This window comes from Gorilla gorilla, chromosome 6 (assembly GCF_029281585.2).
Source record: "Gorilla gorilla gorilla isolate KB3781 chromosome 6, NHGRI_mGorGor1-v2.1_pri, whole genome shotgun sequence".
Taxonomy (NCBI): Eukaryota; Metazoa; Chordata; class Mammalia; order Primates; family Hominidae; genus Gorilla; species Gorilla gorilla.
The window spans coordinates 53,394,299-53,412,798 of NC_073230.2; the positions used below are offsets into that span (position 1 = coordinate 53,394,299).

Sequence of the window (18,500 nt, forward strand, 5' to 3'; positions counted from 1 at the left end):
CCACTGACAATAACATTTTTCAATTCTTACCCCTCCCAGGGTTTAACAACACGAGTTGGAGGACCCCCAGATTCCCACCAGAATCTGGTCCTCTCTGTGCCTTGGGGCCAGCTCCAGAGCATGTCTAGGTCTCTGCTTCTTCATCAACAAAATGAGGGTGATAAAATCTGCCTTCCAAGATGCCATGGAGCATCAATGAGAACTACAGACATGAGAATGACATGTAAACCACACCACACCATGTATCCCTGGATACTTTATTAGGACTTCATATTAGGACAAGCATGTGTGGCAGGAAGCAAAGGGTACTGCACCTATGAGTGAACCTCTTTCCGTCCAAGGCCTAATCTAAATCCTTATAACCTCGTTTGAAAGCAGTTGCTGCCAATCTTGCCAATGATTTTTTTTTTTTTTTTCTTAAAGAGACAGACTCTTATTAAAAGAGAAGTCACCCAGGCTGGAGTGTAAGATCATGGTTCACTGCAGCCTCAAACTCCTGGGCTCAAGTAATCCTCCTACTTTAGCCTCCCTTAAAACTCATTTGCCGCTGGGACTAAAGATATGTACCATCACTTTCAGCTAATTTTTAAATTTTTGTTGAGATGAGGCCTCCTTATGTTGCTCAGGCTGCTCTCGTGTTCCTGGACTCAAATGATCCCCCTGCCTTGGCCTCCCAAAATGCGGGGATTACAGGCATGAGCCACTGCACCTGTCTGAATGTCATTTTTTGAGTGAGGACAAAGTTGAGAGCCAAAACAGGTAAAAGAAGGTGCCATTTATTTGTAAACTTGGCACCCAGATTAACTTTATCATACGTTTTTCATTTTCATGTAGTTTGATCCTTTTTGGATATTATTCAGCTTTTCTTTAATAAAATTGTTAGGATCCAAAAATATACCACACTAGTTAACAAGAAAATCTTCACTTCAATCTTAACACTTGAAAAGAAAAATCTTGCAGACTTTGCTACTATTTGGGGATAAGCAGGGGACTAGTGGATAGAAGAAGGTGCCTTCTCAAGTCAGTGACAGAGGTTGGGCCATGCCATCTTTTCAGAGCCAGTGTTGCCCTCTGAGGGCTTCAGCTCAAAGAGGGGAGGAAGGCAAATGAACAGAAAATGAGGCTACAGAGCGGTGGGTATGAATTTTCACGGAAGACTGGGACTGGGGAGAAAGCAACGAGCTGTGCCAGAAGGAGCCAGAAAGGTTTCAGAAAGGATGTTCTGTTGGGGATGCTATTCCAGGAGGAGGGACCAGCTGTCATCAAGTGTCTGCTGGGGGCCTTTGGTGTGAGCTACTGGGGACAAGGGATGGGAAAGTGCCCCTATTCTAGACAAAGCCTAGAGGTGTCATCATCTGCAACTATTAAGTTGAAGCATATGAAAGAGCTGACATGTGACAACTTTGGCTCTTTTACAAAAATGTCAATTTTGTACGGTTCAACCTGAAACCAATTCCAGATAAAATGGAAATGCCTCAAATTCTAACCTTTGTTCCGTATAACAACACGTGGAATCCCTGAGAGTTAATGGAATCCCTGGGGCATTTCTAAAATAGACCAATGCCTGGGCGAGATCCCTTAAATCCGGGTTTCTGGGAGTGGGGCCTTCTGCAGGGGGCCTAGCCTCCTGGTCTCCATTATTTCATGGGATCCCAGTTCCTGGTCTATCCATATTGAGGGGACGAGAAGCAGCCGGGGTAATGGAGGAGGCAGGGGTTCTTGCAGTGGCTACTCCTCTCTAGGCCCCTTGGAGGGAGCTGATCATGAGAGATCCTCACTGTAAGGGGGATGCAGGCAGCCCAGGGGCCGTCTGAGCACCAAATGACATCATGTACTTGAAGCACCAGCACAAAGTTGTCTCCCTCATAGTGAATGAATGTAAGCAGTGGAATTCGACTCGCGCGTTTTAACCCCCATGGGCCAGCGGGTCCTTCCCTCCCAATTGTCCTGCTAGAAGAAAACGTTTCGCTCTCTCTCGGGTATCCAGCTAATCGTTAAGGCAAACAGCAGCGCCCCTTTTCCTTTCATCTGTTGCCCCATTTCTGCACCTACAGCCTCACACCTTCTTCCCGGGACACAGCACTGCCAGGAGCCCATCCTGGTTCAGTTCAGTACCCAGGAGGAATCCCTCGGGCCGACACCCAGGACTTTGTTTCTTGGACTTCACCACCGCCGCCTCCCCAGCACAGCTCCCGCAGCCCGCACCCGCCCACAGGGTCTCCGCGACCCTAGAGCTTAGGGAAGAATTGCCGAGGGGCGAGGGGGGTCCCTCATGCGCATGGAAGGGACGTACGCCCCAGGCCTCCACCTTCCTCCTGACCCCGGGGATTCTTGGACGTCGATTCTCCGTCTCGTAGGGGCGAGGGCCCTGGGTTCGCAGTCAGACGCGGGCCCCTCTCAAATCTAGTGGCCTGGTTTTATTGAGGGGGGTGAAGGCACATATTTTCCAAGATTAACTGCCCCGCAACAGGGAATTTCGCAGGATTTCAGTATTTTCGACTCCCCAGGTGACGCCAAGAGGGTGGGTTCCACTGTGCACGGTGGGGAAACTGAGGCTCGGAGGGGACAAGGCAGGTACTCGAGGTCACGCGGCTCCTCCGGCGGGCGGGAACGCAGGACGCGGAGTTGGGGCGCGGGCTGTGCGCGCCCAGGTTCGCGGCTCCCGGGGCTCGGCTGTCGCAGCGCGGTCGCCGCCGAGGACCACGGTCGGGGCACGGGCGGGCTCCAGTGCGCAGGCGCGGCGGGCGGGAGGGGACGCGCTCCGGGCGCGCGCGCGGGGCAGCCGGCGCCCCAACTCCGCCCGCCCCGCGCCCCGGCGCCTCGCCGCCCGCCGCCCGCCCGCCCGCCCCGGCGCCGCCGCCCGCGCCCCGGCGCCCCGGGCCGGCGAGGGGCGCGCCCGCGGCCGCGGCCGCTGCATGGCGCTGAGATGGCGGGGGCGCCGCGCGGCGGAGGCGGCGGCGGAGGCGGCGCGGGCGAGCCCGGGGGCGCCGAGCGGGCGGCCGGGCCAAGCCGCCGGCGCGGGCTCCGGGCGTGCGACGAGGAGTTCGCTTGCCCAGAGCTGGAGGCGCTGTTCCGCGGCTACACGCTGCGGCTGGAGCAGGCGGCCACGCTGAAGGCGCTGGCCGTTCTCAGCCTGCTGGCGGGCGCGCTGGCGCTGGCCGAGCTGCTGGGCGCGCCGGGGCCCGCGCCCGGCCTGGCCAAGGGCTCACACCCGGTGCACTGCGTCCTCTTCCTGGCGCTGCTGGTGGTAACCAACGTCCGGTCCCTGCAGGTGCCCCAGCTGCAGCAGGTCGGCCAGCTGGCGCTGCTCTTCAGCCTCACCTTCGCGCTGCTCTGCTGTCCTTTCGCGCTGGGCGGCCCCGCCCGGGGTTCCGCCGGGGCCGCTGGGGGGCCAGCGACCGCCGAACAAGGGGTTTGGCAGCTCCTTTTGGTCACCTTCGTGTCCTATGCCTTGCTGCCCGTGCGCAGCCTGCTGGCCATCGGCTTTGGGCTCGTGGTGGCTGCGTCGCACTTGCTGGTCACAGCCACCTTGGTCCCCGCCAAGCGCCCACGTCTCTGGAGGACGGTAAGTGCAGCCGCGCACCCCTCATCTGGTCTCGGACACACTTGCTGGGACGATGCTGGGATTGCCCGGAGTCGGGCGCGCTTTTTCCTATGCGGCGGGTGGGGACACTGAGGCTCCGAGTGGGGGTGTGTTCAAGGTCACTCCTGCGAGTTGGGGACGCAGTCGCGGCTGGCACCCTCCGGCCAGGGCTCTCTTCAGAGTTACAATCCACGAAGCGCCCCTGGCGTGAAGTGTGGAGAGGGGAGACAGGTGTGGAGAGAGAAAGGTTTGGCCAAGGTCAGGGAGCTGATGAGCGGCCAGACGGCGGCCAGAGGGGTCCGCCGGTCTTTTGCCGCACCCATCCCCACAGAGGGCGTGAAAGTGGGCGAGGAGAGCGGACCCCCAGGGCAAGCTCCAAGGCCGGCTCTGCGCGCAGCGCTGGGCTCTTCCCCTGCGCACCTAGAGCGCGTGCTGGGCTCGCCTCCCAGCCCTGCGGACCCGAGGGGAGTATATGGGTGGTGGGAAAGGACTTCGGCTCTTCCAGCCTTGCTGGCCACCCTTCTGTGGACATGCCTCCGGCCCAGAAAGAGTGGGGTTTGCCAAGGTCAAACACAGTCTAGTCCCTGCCGCTGCCACTCGGCGGTTGCCCTGACCCTGCCTTCTCTGCGCCCGAACTTTGTCACTGTCTTCCCAGTCGGGCGGGCGAGATGGTTGCAAGGACGGGGACGCTGTCTGCCTGCCGCGGACTCTTCCTGGGCCCTGGAGGAGCCCGCTCTTCCAACTGCCCGGAGGTGGACGTGGACCAGAGGTCTTTGCCCCACGGCGGGGCTTTGAGAGCTTCCCCTTGTGCCCATCTCCAACGGGCCGCGGGGATGGGGCTGGGGAGTGGGGGGTGGGGAGATATGGAAGACCCTGAGGAGGGTTTTGTTTCTGCCTCTAGCTGCAGTTTAGCAGGGGGATGGTATGACTCAAATGGAGTGGGGGAGCCCATCTCACGAAAGGAAGCAGTGGTGGGAGCAAATTGGGGAGAGGTAAGGGGTCGGAGGGGAAGCTGAATCCAGGGAGATTAGGGAAGAATAACTGGGGGGCGGTGGTAAGGAGTCCCACAGCCCGGCCCCAGGGGACCAGCACCCAAGGATCTAAGGAGGCATCCTTAGACGGTGATGCCAGGGGCAGCACACAGCCAGAGGAGCCGTGAGATGCTCAACCTGGCACAGGGATAGACACATCACTGGACTTGTGTCTTAGGGTCAGAGAGAGACCAGCATGTGCTCAACCCGTGGGCAGGGGCGGGAGGGAAGAAGGCAGGAGTACATGGAGAATTGTCAAAGAGGGCGTCGGAGGAAGAGAGGAAGAGAGGTAGAGGTGAAGGGCAGAGGCACAAAAGGATGGCTAAAGGCTGAGGAAAGGGGAAAGGAGCCAGAGGCCTTCATGTCCTGGAGGGGAAGGCGGCTTTTCCACAGCCTCCTGTGGGCAGCACGTGGGCCTTGCCTTACCATTCTCAGGGGGCATTCCTGTATCTCCTACTGCCTCCACCCCCCATCTGTCTGTGTTTAGCCTCGGCCTCATGCTGGCCCCCACAGCCAGACCCGCAACCGCAAGACGGCCTCCCCAATCTGACCAGATGCCAGGGCAGCTCGGGAATAGGGAGGGGCTGAGCTTGGTCCCTGGGCAGGCCCAGGGATCCCAACCACACTGCATTCTCTCTTATTACACCAGGGATTCAGCTGGTGTAATAAAAGGCTGCGTTATTGTCTTTCTCTTTTAAAATAAAGACATTTCCTATATAGCCTGTAGTCATTTCTTTTAGAGAATTAAAGATTAAAAACGAGAGAGGGGAGAGTCTATAAAGGAGTTTCTGGACACAGGGAACTCTGCCTCTCCCCCTGGGATAAGATGAGCCCCTGTGACTGTCACTGTAGTGGGGAAGGAAGCCCATCCTGGGAGCAAGGATTCTTAGGGAGCAGACATCTGGGTTTCCCTGCTAGCTGTGACTCCCTGGGCAATCCAAAGCCTTCCCTCACTGAGCCTCAGGTTTCTCACCTGTGTAAAGGGCAGAATGGCCCCCTGCAGGGTTGTAGTGAAGGCAAACACTTCCTATTGGAAAAGCACATATTGGCCTCTTTAGAATGTTCTATTCAAGTCCACGTGTCTATACAGGTGGTAGTGATACTGACGAACACATGGGGATCAATGCAGGGAGACTTACAGTGGGGGGAGCAGGGCAGATGATTCCCAGGGATTCTGTTTTCCAATTAGAGAATTCCAGGAGCCTGTGAAATCTGTCCATAATGAGCTCTGCAGTTTGGTGCTTGAGATGGTGAAGAAGACAAGCACACACATTTACACAGCATTGATGTTTCTGCTGCTCTTCACTGCTTTACCATCCACCTTCTATTCAGACCTGTGCCACTGTGCAGTGCAGTCACTCGTTGACAGCACCTTGTCCTCCATACTGAGTTTTGGGCGGGTAATAGCCATGCTGGGCATGGAGTGGATGTCCCAAAGAGGATGAAAAATGGAGTGAATGAACGAAGGAATCTTTGCAGGGGATTTCCCTCACTGCATACATAGCAGGATGCTGCTTCAGAGTCTGAGATCTCCACAGTGATCTCCTGGTGCTGAGCCCAGTGAGCTCCAGAGTCGGGTTAACTCCGTGGGGCAAAGGAGCTCCCTCCCTTGAATCCCACCCCTTTCTCTGAGACCCAAATGCCTTCTTATCAAGGATAGCCCTAAGGAGGCCTGGAAAAAGCCTGCGCTTTCTGAGGCCTGGGTTCAAGTCCCTGCTCTGAGCTATGGAGAAAGTTCTTGTCTTTTCTTTCCAGAGCCTTTGCCCCTCCAAAGCAAGGCTCTCAGGGTTCCCTGCAGCATTCATTGTTCCAGTTCTGGTGCGCAGGGCTCTGGGAATGCAGCCTGGGTGCTTTGGGGCATCTGGTTCCTCTCCTGTAAAGCCCAAGCTGCCCCAGGACTCTGGGGGACAGAGGAGAGAACGCTGAAAGCTAGTGTGCATGACTATTAGCACAGGTGGAATTGAGTAGCTAGGGCTTAGCTCCTCCCCCGGAGAAGTGCTTGATGCTGATGTCCCTGAGCAGAGAGGTCTTTAGGGGAAACAGCCTTGTTCCTACCTGGGCCAGCACTGAGGGGGAGGTATCCATAAATATGTGCTAAGTGGCCAGAACTGAGTTCCTTTCCTCTCCCAGCCCCTTGCATTTGGGTCACTGATTGTACCTATATGAAATACAATTCATTTTTATTTAGCCGAGCACCTGTCAGAACTGAAAGCATCCTATTCAAGACATCCATGGCTGCTCACAGTCAGTAGGGGGCAAGGCCTGCCAGGGTGGGCTGAAGATCGTGGGGGTGGGGTAGGGGTGAGTGCCAAGGAACATGGGGGATTAGGAAGGCGGAGAAAGGGAGACTCTGGATGTCTGGGCTTGGCCTCTTGTGATGCCACTCACAGACTCAGAGAGCCTCAGAGGGAGCAGCTTGGAATCTTGGGAAAGGGGGGCCTGGGCAGGGCCCCAGTCCTTCCCACAGGGGTCAGCTTCCCACCCTGTGCCCTGCATTGCCTGGGGAGAACCAGGGTGCAGCACATGTGTGCAAGAAGAAGGCCTGGTCTCTGCCAGCTCTGAGCTTCCTCCCTTTTCTACTTTACTCTGCACCGCCTCGAAATACCCACTTTTTGACCAGTGTGAATCAGGATATTGTATTTTTACTTAATTTTTTTCTGAAGTAGTAGGGATCCATTGCAGTGTGCAAATTATATGCTTTCAATTTCATTGCTTATCAATGTAAATGAAATACATTTCAGTTCTGCCGAGTTCTTAGCTGTAGGCAGGATAACAGAAATCATGATTATCACGGAGAAATGGGAGTCAGCTGAAATTTCCCTGTGCAGCCCCAGTTATGTCTGAGCTCTGGTTCAGAACCATGGCTTGGTTGCTTGGAGGTGAAACAACCTAACCCCAGCACGCAGAATCATAGGGCTCAAGAGCCCTGGATGACCTGGTTGTTGATAGCAAAGCTCGTGGCCTAGGTGTGCGCTGGTGACACCAATCTGCCAGCCCTCAGGCTGTGTCCCATATGCCTTTGTGTGCCCTGTGCCCACTGCCCAACATGCTGTCAACTCCCAGTTAACCCCATGCCCTGCCTCCCTTTCCCCAGCCTCTCCCTCTGCTGGCCCTACCTCCCCTGCTGGCCCCTCCTCTGGCTGGGCCTTCCTCCCCGGCTGGGATCCTCCTCCCCCACCAGCCCCTCCTGCTGCTGGTCCCTCCCCTGGCTGGGCCCCACCTTCTGTGGCTGGCCCCTACTCCCCCACGGACCCCTCCTCCACTTCCCCTCCCACTGGCCCCCTTATCCTCGTGGCCTGCAGCCTGGTCCTGTCACCATGGAGTACCCATCTGCTGTGCATCCCTCTGCCTTGGTGGAGCCACTGCCTACAGCGACAGGGCTAGGGTTAGAGCTGGGTCAGGGAGGGTGAGAGGTGGGGTGCTCCTCCTGGCACAGGGGTCAGGCTGTGTGAAGGTAGGGAGTGGGCTTCCCTGCCTCCTGCTGTGTGGTGGCCTGGCGACCTGAAGGTAGTCTCCTTGTCCTTGGCTGGACGCTCTTCCTGAGGTCAGTTTTGCTGCTGTCCTGGGCATGGCCCCCACAGTGTGCTCCCGACTCTGGCTTCAGTCCTGTGGCAGCCTCGCTGCTTCCTCCAGCTCCAGATTGCCCCCAGGCCTGTGTTTAGTGTTTAGGGAGCAACAGCAGGGGACATCCATGCCCCTGGAAACTGCCCCGCCCCCCCTCCCCCCCATTTTTGTTTTTCTCGTAGGGGTGGGTGGTCCCCTGGTCCATTTCCCTTCACCCCCTGGCTTATCCTTTCTCAAGGGCAGTTAACTTTAACATAAAAAGCTTCCAGAATTGCCCCTGTCAGGGCAGCTGTGATGAGGGTGAGCAGGAAATGAGTCTAGACAAAAGAGAGGGAGAATGGTCCTGGGCATCGGGCCAGGGGCTCCCACTCACTCCACCTCTGAAGTGATCCAGTGGGCCCAGGGGCTTTTCTCTGCCCCTCCACAATGTGCCCAGCAGGGGCTGCACTGTGGAAGGAGCCCTAGACATGTGCTGAGTCTGGTCGCACTGATGGACAGTGGGCTGAGGGGCCGGGGGGCAGCTCCTTCACGGACCAGAGAAGAGCTGGGAGCACAGGGGTGGAGTCTGCAGCTGCCGGGGCCTCCCTGCCTCTCTGCGCTGGTTCCCATGACCCCACGGTGTTTAGGTGCCAGGCTTGAGCACGGGGCTGGGGTACCGGGAGAATAAGACCTCCCTTCCTCTGGGAAGCTGCAGTCTATTGGGGAGACCCTGGTCAATAACTCACACTGTAGTCCCACAGGGCAGGACATTCAGGTGACCTTTGAAGGTGTGCACAGGGGACAGACCAGGCCTAACCACGTGAGGCGGCTTCCCTGTGGACTGGGCGCTCAGCCAGGATCACTGGACCAAGCACAGGGCTGCGAGCGAGCGAGCGAGAGTAGTGGGGCGAGTCCCGCAAAGGCCCAAGTGGGGCAAAACCACACTGTGGACTTGCCCTTTCTCCCAAGAGCAGTGCCGAGTGTGGCCACCAGGAGGTGGGAGTGTGCTGGGGGCTGTGTGAGGACCTGAGGGGACCACTCAGCAGGCTGCGGTCAGTGGTGTCCGCTTGCCACTGTCACCACTGGCTTTTAGAGTTGTTTGCCTGCCCTTTTGGGGCTCATGGTGGTTTTAGGTTGATGTCCCTCTCCTGTCACATCTCTGAGGTTGAGAGGGCCAGGGATCAACTCCTTAGGTTCACAGGTTCCTGCAGATGCCCAGAAATGTCCTTGGACCATTTCCTGACTCAGACGGAAGCTGGTGGGCATGTGAGGTGGGTGACTCTTCTGGCATTTCAGGGGCTCTAGTGTATATGTGTGACTTTGGGCTTGGGATGAGCCCCATGCCTCAGTTTCTCCCTCACCAAAGGGAACAGTAGCTCCCTTCTGTGGTTTTGTAGAACAGATACATCCTCCAGTTAATATGAATGGATTGTGCCTGGGAGGCGTTCCCTGTCCTCCCCACACTGTTCCGGGCTCAGTGAAGTGGGACCTACCCCTTACCGTCACTTACATACATAGCTGTATGTAGCTGATGACCTACTAGTTAGTCTGTGACTTAGTAAAACTGAATAGCTGCAGCGAGGCGCTGGTCTTGATCAAATGTTGGGAGAGACTCCCAGAATGCAGGTGGCAGGCATAGTCTGTTTAGCCCAAGTGTTCTCTGACAACTGTACTAAACACCCTGCGGAACAGCCCCAGTCGGAGGTGGCCATGTGTCCACAGTGGAAGCTGGCATCCCTGTGGCCATCATGCCAGGCTGACCCCTTTTCAGCCATGTTTTTGAGCCCCAAGCAGCATGGGAGCTGAAGTGGCAGGGGCAATGGTTTGGGCAGGAGAAGCAGCCTGGCCACCTAGCCATGTCCACATAACCCCCTTGGGGAGTTCACACGACCACAGGCTCCTCCCTTTACCCTGAGGGGCTGAGCAAGGTAATAGGAAGAGACCTTTCCTGCTGTCCATTTGAGCATATGAGTTATATCCATCCCTCCTCTTTGCATGAACATACACAAACACACATGCTCATGTATAAACACATGCTCATACACACACATAAACACACATACACACATACATTCACATACCCACACAAAAGCCCTCCCAGATGCATACACTCACACCCATTCTCCCCCCAAACATGCATGCACATAATCAGACAGAAACACACACTCATAAACCAGTGCATACTCACACATCCATACCCACTTGCGTGCATGCACTTACACATTCACATGCACCCTCACACTCATTTTGTACCTACACACTAGCTCACACACACACAGTACACTCACAAATGCATGCTCACCCACTTATAGATTCACACACTCACAAAGCAATGCACATTTGCACACTGATGCACACTCACAATAAGTGCACTGACATGCACACTTGTAAACTAATGCACACTTACATGTTCATGCTCACCTACACTCACTTCACTGTTACTAGTATGTGGGTCTTTTGAGTAGATGTGCCATCCTGGTCTCTGAGGGAGGGCAGCCTGTGCCCTGTGTCTCAGCAGCACCACCACAGAGACCTGGGTTGAAGCCCAGTTCCCGCACCTCCAGCTCCGTGACCTTGGCAATCTCAGAATCTGGCTTGTGAAGGGAAGCCAGGCTGCCAGTCTTACCTGCATCATGGAAGTGTAGTGAGGGCTAGTGGGAGGACAGGCATGTCCACATGGGACTTGGGAGCTGTGGAGGCAGGGACCGGGCTAGGACTCTAAAGCCTTCCTTAGGGAAGGGAGTGGGGCTGCCTGCCACTCGGCTGTGCCCCTCTCTAGTGCAGGCCAGGGCAGGCACCTGGCAGGGGGTGAGGGGGTGGGGTGGGGGGCCTGCCTCCATCGCCCAGTCTTCCTGTTCTCCCTCCCAGTGTTTCTCCTCTGTCCCCTTTAACCCTTCAGCTCCCTGTGCCCTCTTCAGGCTGATCTGGGCTCTTTTCTCAGTGGAGCATGGGGTGTCTTCTGCAGTATTTTGCTAAGGGGGTCCCATCTGTTCTCCTACCCCATGTGTGTTTCCCTCTGCCGTGCAGAGATGCCAGCCCCAGGAAGGATGTATGAGGTGTGGGGGAATCCCTGGGGGCAGGGCAAGGAGAATAGGAGCCCACCGCAGCAGCCTAGCTCTGGCTTTGTGCTGAAGGCAGCACAGTCCCTGGAACAATCCCATCTCCCTGGATTAAAGGGATGGCAGGAACTGCTTTGATCTCCAGGCTTTAGTGTTCGCTCTGCCTTCAGTTTGGGTTGGGAAGAAAGCCTGGAGCTGAGAAGAGCTGTCTGCTTCCCAGAGCTCGGGTGTGACTTCGTAGAGCCTGAACACAGCTCTCTGGGTGGGGCCTCTGTATGGGCATGTGCCTGTGTGCACACATGTGCATGTGGATACGTGTGACTGTGTGTACACATCGTGTGTGGATGTGCATGTTTGTGTGTTGGTGCATGCCCATGTGCATGTGTGCATGCATGTGTGTTCTTACATGTGCATGTGTTTCCATGCGTGTATGCTTGTGTGTGCATACAAGTGCAAGAGCATTGGTAACATTTAGAGGAACCTGGGAGCAGGTGGACAGGATGCTGCCAGCAGTGTGGTGGGGTCCCCAGAAGTGCTGGGAGCCCTGCACTACAGCCTCCGAGCCCTGCAGAGGAGAAAGTCCATGCTGGTAGCACATTCTGAATCTGAGCACAACTTTTTGTTTTGATTCTAAAAATACAGAGGAGCTCTTTTATCAGAGTACAGTGTTTCCTTGTTTCCTTCTCCGAAGTAGACTCTTCTCTGAAGTAGACTCTTCAGCCTTTGGGAAGTGGCTCAGCCTGAGAAAATGCAGATGCATGGTGTTTGGCTGGCCTGGCTTCCCGGTGCTTGGCCACCTGAGTGTTCTTTTCCCCCTTCTTTTTTTTTTGAGATGGAGTTTCACTCTTGTTGCCCAGGCTGGAGTGCAGTGGCGCCGTCTCGGCTCACCACAACCTCCGAGTCCCAGGTTCAAGCGATTCTCCTGCCTCAGCCTCCTGAGTAGCTGGGATTACAGGCATGCACCACCACACCCGGCTAATTTTGTATTTTTAGTAGAGATGGGGTTTCTCTATGTTCATCAGGCTGGTCTCGAACTCCTGACCTCAGGTGATCCACCTGCCTTGGCCTCCCAAAGTGTTGACATTACAGGCATGAGCCACTGTGCCCTGTTTTTTTTTTTTGAGACAAAGTCTCTCTCTATAGCCAAGGCTGGAGTGCAGTGGCATTGTCATGGTTCACTGCAGCCTTGAACTCCTGGGCTCAAGTGATCTTCCCGTGTCAGCTTCCAGAGTAGGTAGAGCTACAGGAGTGCACCATCATGCCTGGCTAATTTTATTTTTTGTAGAGATGGAGTGTCAGTATGTTTCCCAGGCTGGTCTTGAATTCCTATGCTTAGGTGATACCTCACCTTGGCCTCCCAGAGTGCTGGGATTACAGGTGTGAGCCACCATGCCAGGCTCTGCGTGCCCTTTTCTTACTGACCTGGTTCACCTGATTGCCGTCCTGCTGCGTGTGGCACACCCTGGCTCTGGTGGCCCCCACTTCCTGGGAGCATCGATGCTTCTGATGGATGGGGAATTGTTGTTTACGCAACAGGTGGCGTGGGGCCCAAGGAATCACATGTCCGAGTGTGGAGATGTCAGGCACCCACTGTGGACGAAGAGGATGGCCCCTTCACAGCAGGGCCGTTCCTGGGACAGAGCCCCCCGCTGCCCCCTGCTGTATGTCTTTAACTGTGGTTCTCTGGCTGGCTCTTGGCCACTAGCCCTAAGGACTCACTTGACCTCCTGTCCCTGGACATGGTCTTTCTAGCGCCCTTCCCTGACAACTGGGCTCAGTGCTTTCTCGATAAACCTGTTTAATACTGCATTCTATGCCCCCTGTGCCCCCCACCTACCACACAGTCTAGAGCCAGGTCTAGAGGTCCCAGCCTGTGGCCAGCATCTAGGCTTTCCATGTGAAGCATTACCTGGTTACACTCCAGGAGGGCTTCTCTCCCAGCCTGTGGGGGCACCTGTGGGTTTTCTCTGCTCTACTGTCCAGTCTCTGGAAGCAGCATTATTGTAGTAAGCATGCAGCTGATGAGGGCGAGTCTGTTTAGGAGGATGGTGGAAAGTTCAGGAGATGCCAGGCAGTTGCAGGCCTGTGCCGGGAGTCAGGGCAGCCTGCTCTGGAACATTCTGTTCCCCAGGGAGCATGTGGCAGTGAGCATTCTGGTTGGTCACCTTGGTGTGCACCATGTGCCAGCCAGTGCAGCAAGCCTGTGCTGGAGCCATGCTCAGTGGCAATGCTCCCAGAAATCATGAGTGCCTTTGCCTTCATTCGCCTATGAGAGGAATAGCCTCTTCTTAAGAGAATGCATTGCCTTTCTGAAACAACCGTGGCCTCAAAAGGGATCTTAAATACTTGTTCGTTGAACTTGTTTTCTGTGACAGCTGTTTTCTCAAACCCTACCTGCCCTGCAGTGTCAGTGATTAACTGAGGGAACACAGTTTAAGAAACATTGGCTTAGCCTAAAGATTTTGAAATATCTCTGATAGTTAATTTTTAAAAATCTGTACTTGCAGACATCACAGATGTTTCATGAGCACTGACCGTGTCCTGGTGCTGGGTGGGATCTCGTCACTGGCAGGGTCCCGTTGGGTGGGTACATCTTTTTTTTTTTTTTTTTTTTTTTTTGAGATGAAGTTTCGCTCTTGTTACTCAGGCTGCAGTGCAGTGGCGCGATCTCATCTCACTGCATTTCTGCCTCCTGGTTTCGAGTGATTCTCCTTCCTTGGCCTAGCCTCCTGAGTAGTTGGGATTACAGGCATGTACCACCATGCCCGGCTAATTTTGTATTTTTAGTAGAGATGGGGTTTCTCCATGTTGGTCAGGCTGGTCTTGAACTCCTGACCTCAGGTGATCCACCCACCTCGGCCTCCCAAAGTGCTGGGATTACAGTGTGAGCCACCACGCCTGGCCCAGGTGGGCACATCTTTTATGCCAAGCACCTTGGCTTCAGTTTGTTCAAGGGTCAGAAATGGGCAGTGCCTGAGAGCTCAGCTGATTGTGTGGCTCCTTTTGGCTGGTGTCACAGGTGCTGTGGGTGGGTGGGGGTGGACAAGCTGGAAGTGGCGCTGTTCTGAGGTTCTGGTGTTACCCTCTCTGGGAGGCTCAGATGGTCACCGTGTCATTCATTGATCTTCTGGGCAGGGATGTGTTGAGACACATGGGGAGCGGACTGCCTTTGATGGGAGCTGTCCCCAGGGTGCTCTACCACCTGGGGGCTTGCATCTGTCTTCCTGACTTCCCTGCCTTGTGTTCCTCACTTTCCTGCTGGTGTCCTTATGTCAGATTCTACCAATGCTTTTTCCTTTCTCCCTCCTAAGCTGACCTTGCGAGTGTGCATGACCTGGGAGGAGAGGCTGGGCTGGCTTGGAGAGGGGCACCATGGAGGAACAGGCTGCATGTGGCCCTAACACCCCCTTGGAACTGAGGTGCCAGTGGTTACACAGGAAGCACCAAAGACGGCTGCTTCTCCAGCTCCCCGTGAGAATCCTTTCCCAGGTCTGTTGAACATCGCTTCACACATTAGAAACCTGATGACGGGAGCTCAGGGAGAGCCTGTCAAATTATTTTTTTAAAAATTACGTTATTTTATTTTTATTATGGAAAATTCAAATATACACAAAAGTAGAGAGACCAGCACAGTGATTTCTTGAGTACCCATCACTGGCTCCAACAATTATCAGCATTCTGCCGGCCCTGTTTCAAATGATGCTAATTCTAAAACACTTTTATTAATTCAAACACCAGAAGCTAACAAGCAATTACGTTAATTTAAAAACCCGCTTGTGTGAGACACTGAAGAAGCAGCCACAGTTTAAAGAGAATGACGTCACACCAGCACTCAGCCGCTGGTGAGCACCATGGAGGGACTGAGTGGTGTCCACTGGGGGCTCAGTCAGGGAGGGGGACAGAGGGACCACTCCACCATCCAGACACCTGGGAGATGGCAGGCTGATCGCAGTCTGGGAATTTACCAATGAGAACATTCCCAGTGCTGTGCAGGGAGCAGTTGTGTGGAGTCAGCTCCTTTGCTGGCCTGTGGCCCAAGTGCTGTTGGTTCATATGAGAAAGCACTCCCTCCAGCAGGCCCCCCCACCTGTGCCTGCACTCTTGCTCTGCTCAGGAGAGGCTGGTTTGGAGGACTGTCCTGCAGTGGTTCTCCTGTCCCCATGGATAGTCTGAATGCCACCCAGGCTGAGAGACTGTGCTGGGGCAGCCCGGGTGATGTCATGTTGAAAATGGGAGCAAATTCAATAGAGAGGTTTTCATACCCAATAGGAGTGATCTTGGGGTGAGAAGGGACCACCCAGACCAGTCCAGGGATCAGGAGGCTGCTCCGTAAAAGGAGGGAAACCCCTCTGGGCCAAGGTTGCAATGAGGGTTGTGGGTCTGAGAGCATGCTCTGCCCAGAGCTGTGGCATTGCCGGGGCGTGTGCTCCCATGTATGTGCATGGCATGGCAGACAGGTCAGAGGTGAGTCCAGGGCTCAGCGGGTCTCTTGTGTGCCAGGGAGGTGGCGCTCCATCCAGAATCTGGGATGATGAGAGGGTCTGCCTCACGGGGACTTTGACTACAGCCTGATTGTGGGTTGTGTCAGGCGGTGGGGTTAGAGAGAAGTTGGTGGCATAGGGCTGTCAGGGGCAGGGCCTGATGAAGGCTTGAGAAGGACAGAGAGAGAACGTCAGAGGACTTGCAGGTTTGGCTTGGGCAGTGGCACCTGTCTCTGGAGGGGAGGAAGGACAGGTACCTGGGGATGTGGGATGATGATGTCAAATTGGGATACTTTCTCCAAGGACTATGGGACGTCTTGGGTTGGGGGAGGGGCCCAGGGCTCCTCCAGAGTGCTAGTCTAGTGACCACGAGTGGTGTCTAGCATGAGGGATGCTAGTCCAGTGACCCTCCAGTGTCTGATGATTTTCTCATGGTTAGACTGGGGTGTTGGTTTTCAGCAGGAGGCCTCAGAGGACATGCCCTCACCGCATTGTGTCAGGGCACATCTGTCAACAGGACTCATCATGGCCAGTGCTGGCAGTTACCAGCTGGCTATGGTGGTATTGGCAGGTTTCTCCTCCGTAAAGGTTTTCTCTTTAGTTTTCCTTTTCCATTTTGTGTTTTTCCGAAGGAAGTTACTGTGCTGAGCCCATACTGAAGGAGTGGGGAGTTTACCTTCTTGAAGGCAGAGTAGCTATAAATGATTTGGAATGCTCCAAATTTTTGACTATTTGTCTGTTATCCTTCATTTATTTTTTATTTAATCATTGATTTATATTAGTACTGATGTTTATTTTATACTTTGGGTTACAATTCAGTACTGCTTTGTGTTGCTCAAATTGTTCCAACTTTGGCCATTGGGAGCTCTTTCAATTGGCTCCTGTGTCCTTTGACACACCCCCTCCCCATCATTTGTGTGTGTGTGTGTGTGTGTGTGTGTGTGTGTGTGTGTGAGACACTTGCTTTACTTTCTGGCCCTGCAAGGTGCTCCAGGCCCGTCTGCTTGATTAGCAAATATTTTCTCTGCCTGAGCCCAAGAATCAGTCATTTCTCCAGGGAGCCCCAGTTCCTTTTATTGGAGAATTTTTTTGAAGATCATTACCTGGCCTCCTCGTGTCCTCGTTGCTCCTGGGGAGCCATTGCTTCTAGTTTTCTCTCATTAGGCAGAGCTAGAACATATATGTGCACACACATTTCTATAAACGTTTGCATATGTACCCGTCTGTGAATTAAGTCAAACACGAGTTCATCCTGGTGCCTCAGAGTCTAACCTGCCTCCCATAGTGAGGAGCTGGCCCTGGTGATGTTTTCAGGTGGTGCACAGTCAAGTAGAGATGCCCCAGGGCCTGCAGACAGGTCCTGCTCCTCCTGGCTACCTTTTCCAAGTATGCTGGTGCTCAGTCTAGCAGACTCCCTGGGAAGCCCTTCTCTTCCTGGCTGTCTGGCTGAGTTAATCTGGCCCATGAAGATTTCTTCAGGGTGTTTCCAGGTGCTGGCTCTTTGGCCATTGGGGGCTCTTTCAGTTGGCTGCTGTATCCTTTGACACACCCGCATCATTGCGTGTGTGTGTGTGTGTGTATGTGTGTGTGTAACACTTTCCTTTCTGGCACTGCATGGTGCTCCAGGCTCACCCTGATGCCTCAGAGTCTAACCTGTGTCCCACGCAGTGTCCTTTGTTGGGTTTCTCCTTAGGTCTCTTTGATAAGCTCATTTGGTAGGTACTACAGTTGCCACCAATCTGCCCATCTGGTGGATGGAGAGACTGAGCCACAGTGATGGTGCAAGCAGAAGGCAGGGCTATGGCAGGGTCTGACCCTGGTGAGGACACCTGGACTCCTGTCCTCACTCTTAGCCCAGCACAGCCCTTGCTGGGATGAGGGCCCGAGAGGGGGTCCATACTGGGAGACCAGCAGCCTGGTACCACCCAGGGCCTGGCTGGTGTGGGCAGCATGTGGCTCTGGGCCACCTTGTGGTCAGGGAGCGTGGTGGTGGTGTGCAGATGGCCCGGGCTGGGCCAGGGTTGGATCTCCTGCTCCAGGAGTGGCCAGCGGGCTGTGGTGGGGAGGCCGCCTGTCCCCCAGGCCCCTGCAGCCCCTGGAGCCCTCATCTCTGAGTAGCTCGTGGTGACCCAAGCCTGCCTTTCTTCTCATTGTGACATGTGCTAAGCCACATTACAATTGCCTTGCCTCTGGGACTTGCATCTTTTGGATCTAAATGCCCCTCTAGCCGTGAGTTCAGAGAGCTTCATGGAGAGAATCCAGAGTTCCAGACCTTGGGGACAGGTTTGGAACTCTCAATTCCAACGCAGTGGATGCATTTGGTGGTTGAGGATGCTCATCTGGGAAAATGCGGGGGTGTGGGTGTCTCGGCTGGTGAGCCCTGTGCTCATGGGCAGGTGTGGGGCACTTGGCAGATGACACCCAGCCCTACTGAAGTGTCCTTTCTGCAGCAGTCCCTTCTCAACCACCTTCCTCCGTGGGTTTTTTTTTTTTTGAAGGGAGGCAGTGCCCAGCTCCTAGAGGACTGGGTTGTTTGACGGCGCTTTTCCTTTCCAGGGGCCACGGGGGTCTGAAGCTTCCAGTGGGAGTGTTGGTTTCACTGGTGACAGTGCCCTTCAGATATCCTAAGGGCAGGTAGTGATGGTTCCCATTCTCGTGAGGACAGATTGTAGTTAACAGAAATGGGGAGGCAAGCTAACGAAAAGAGAGGAGTGGCTGGTTCCCTCTGAGAAAGGGTTCCTTGGGCCCTGGGAGGGCTTGCAGGGGCACCTCCACATAGTGCAGAGATGAGGGGGACCGGCCG

The 18,500-nt window shown here is 54.9% G+C and overlaps 1 protein-coding gene across 2 annotated transcripts in view; it reads left to right on the plus strand.

Moving 5' to 3' along the window:
• The first annotated feature begins 2,753 nt into the window (after positions 1-2,753).
• ADCY1 (adenylate cyclase 1) overlaps positions 2,754-18,500 on the plus strand; it is a 147,407-nt gene continuing 131,660 nt past the window's right edge. Inside the window, exon 1 of one of the 2 annotated variants that reach the window (XM_055347810.1) lies at positions 2,754-3,565. In XM_055347810.1, the coding sequence (XP_055203785.1) occupies positions 2,927-3,565 (639 nt within the window). In that variant the 5' untranslated portion in view covers positions 2,754-2,926. The remainder of the gene's footprint in view (positions 3,566-18,500) is intronic. The other variant, XM_055347811.2, reaches the window with a different exon arrangement.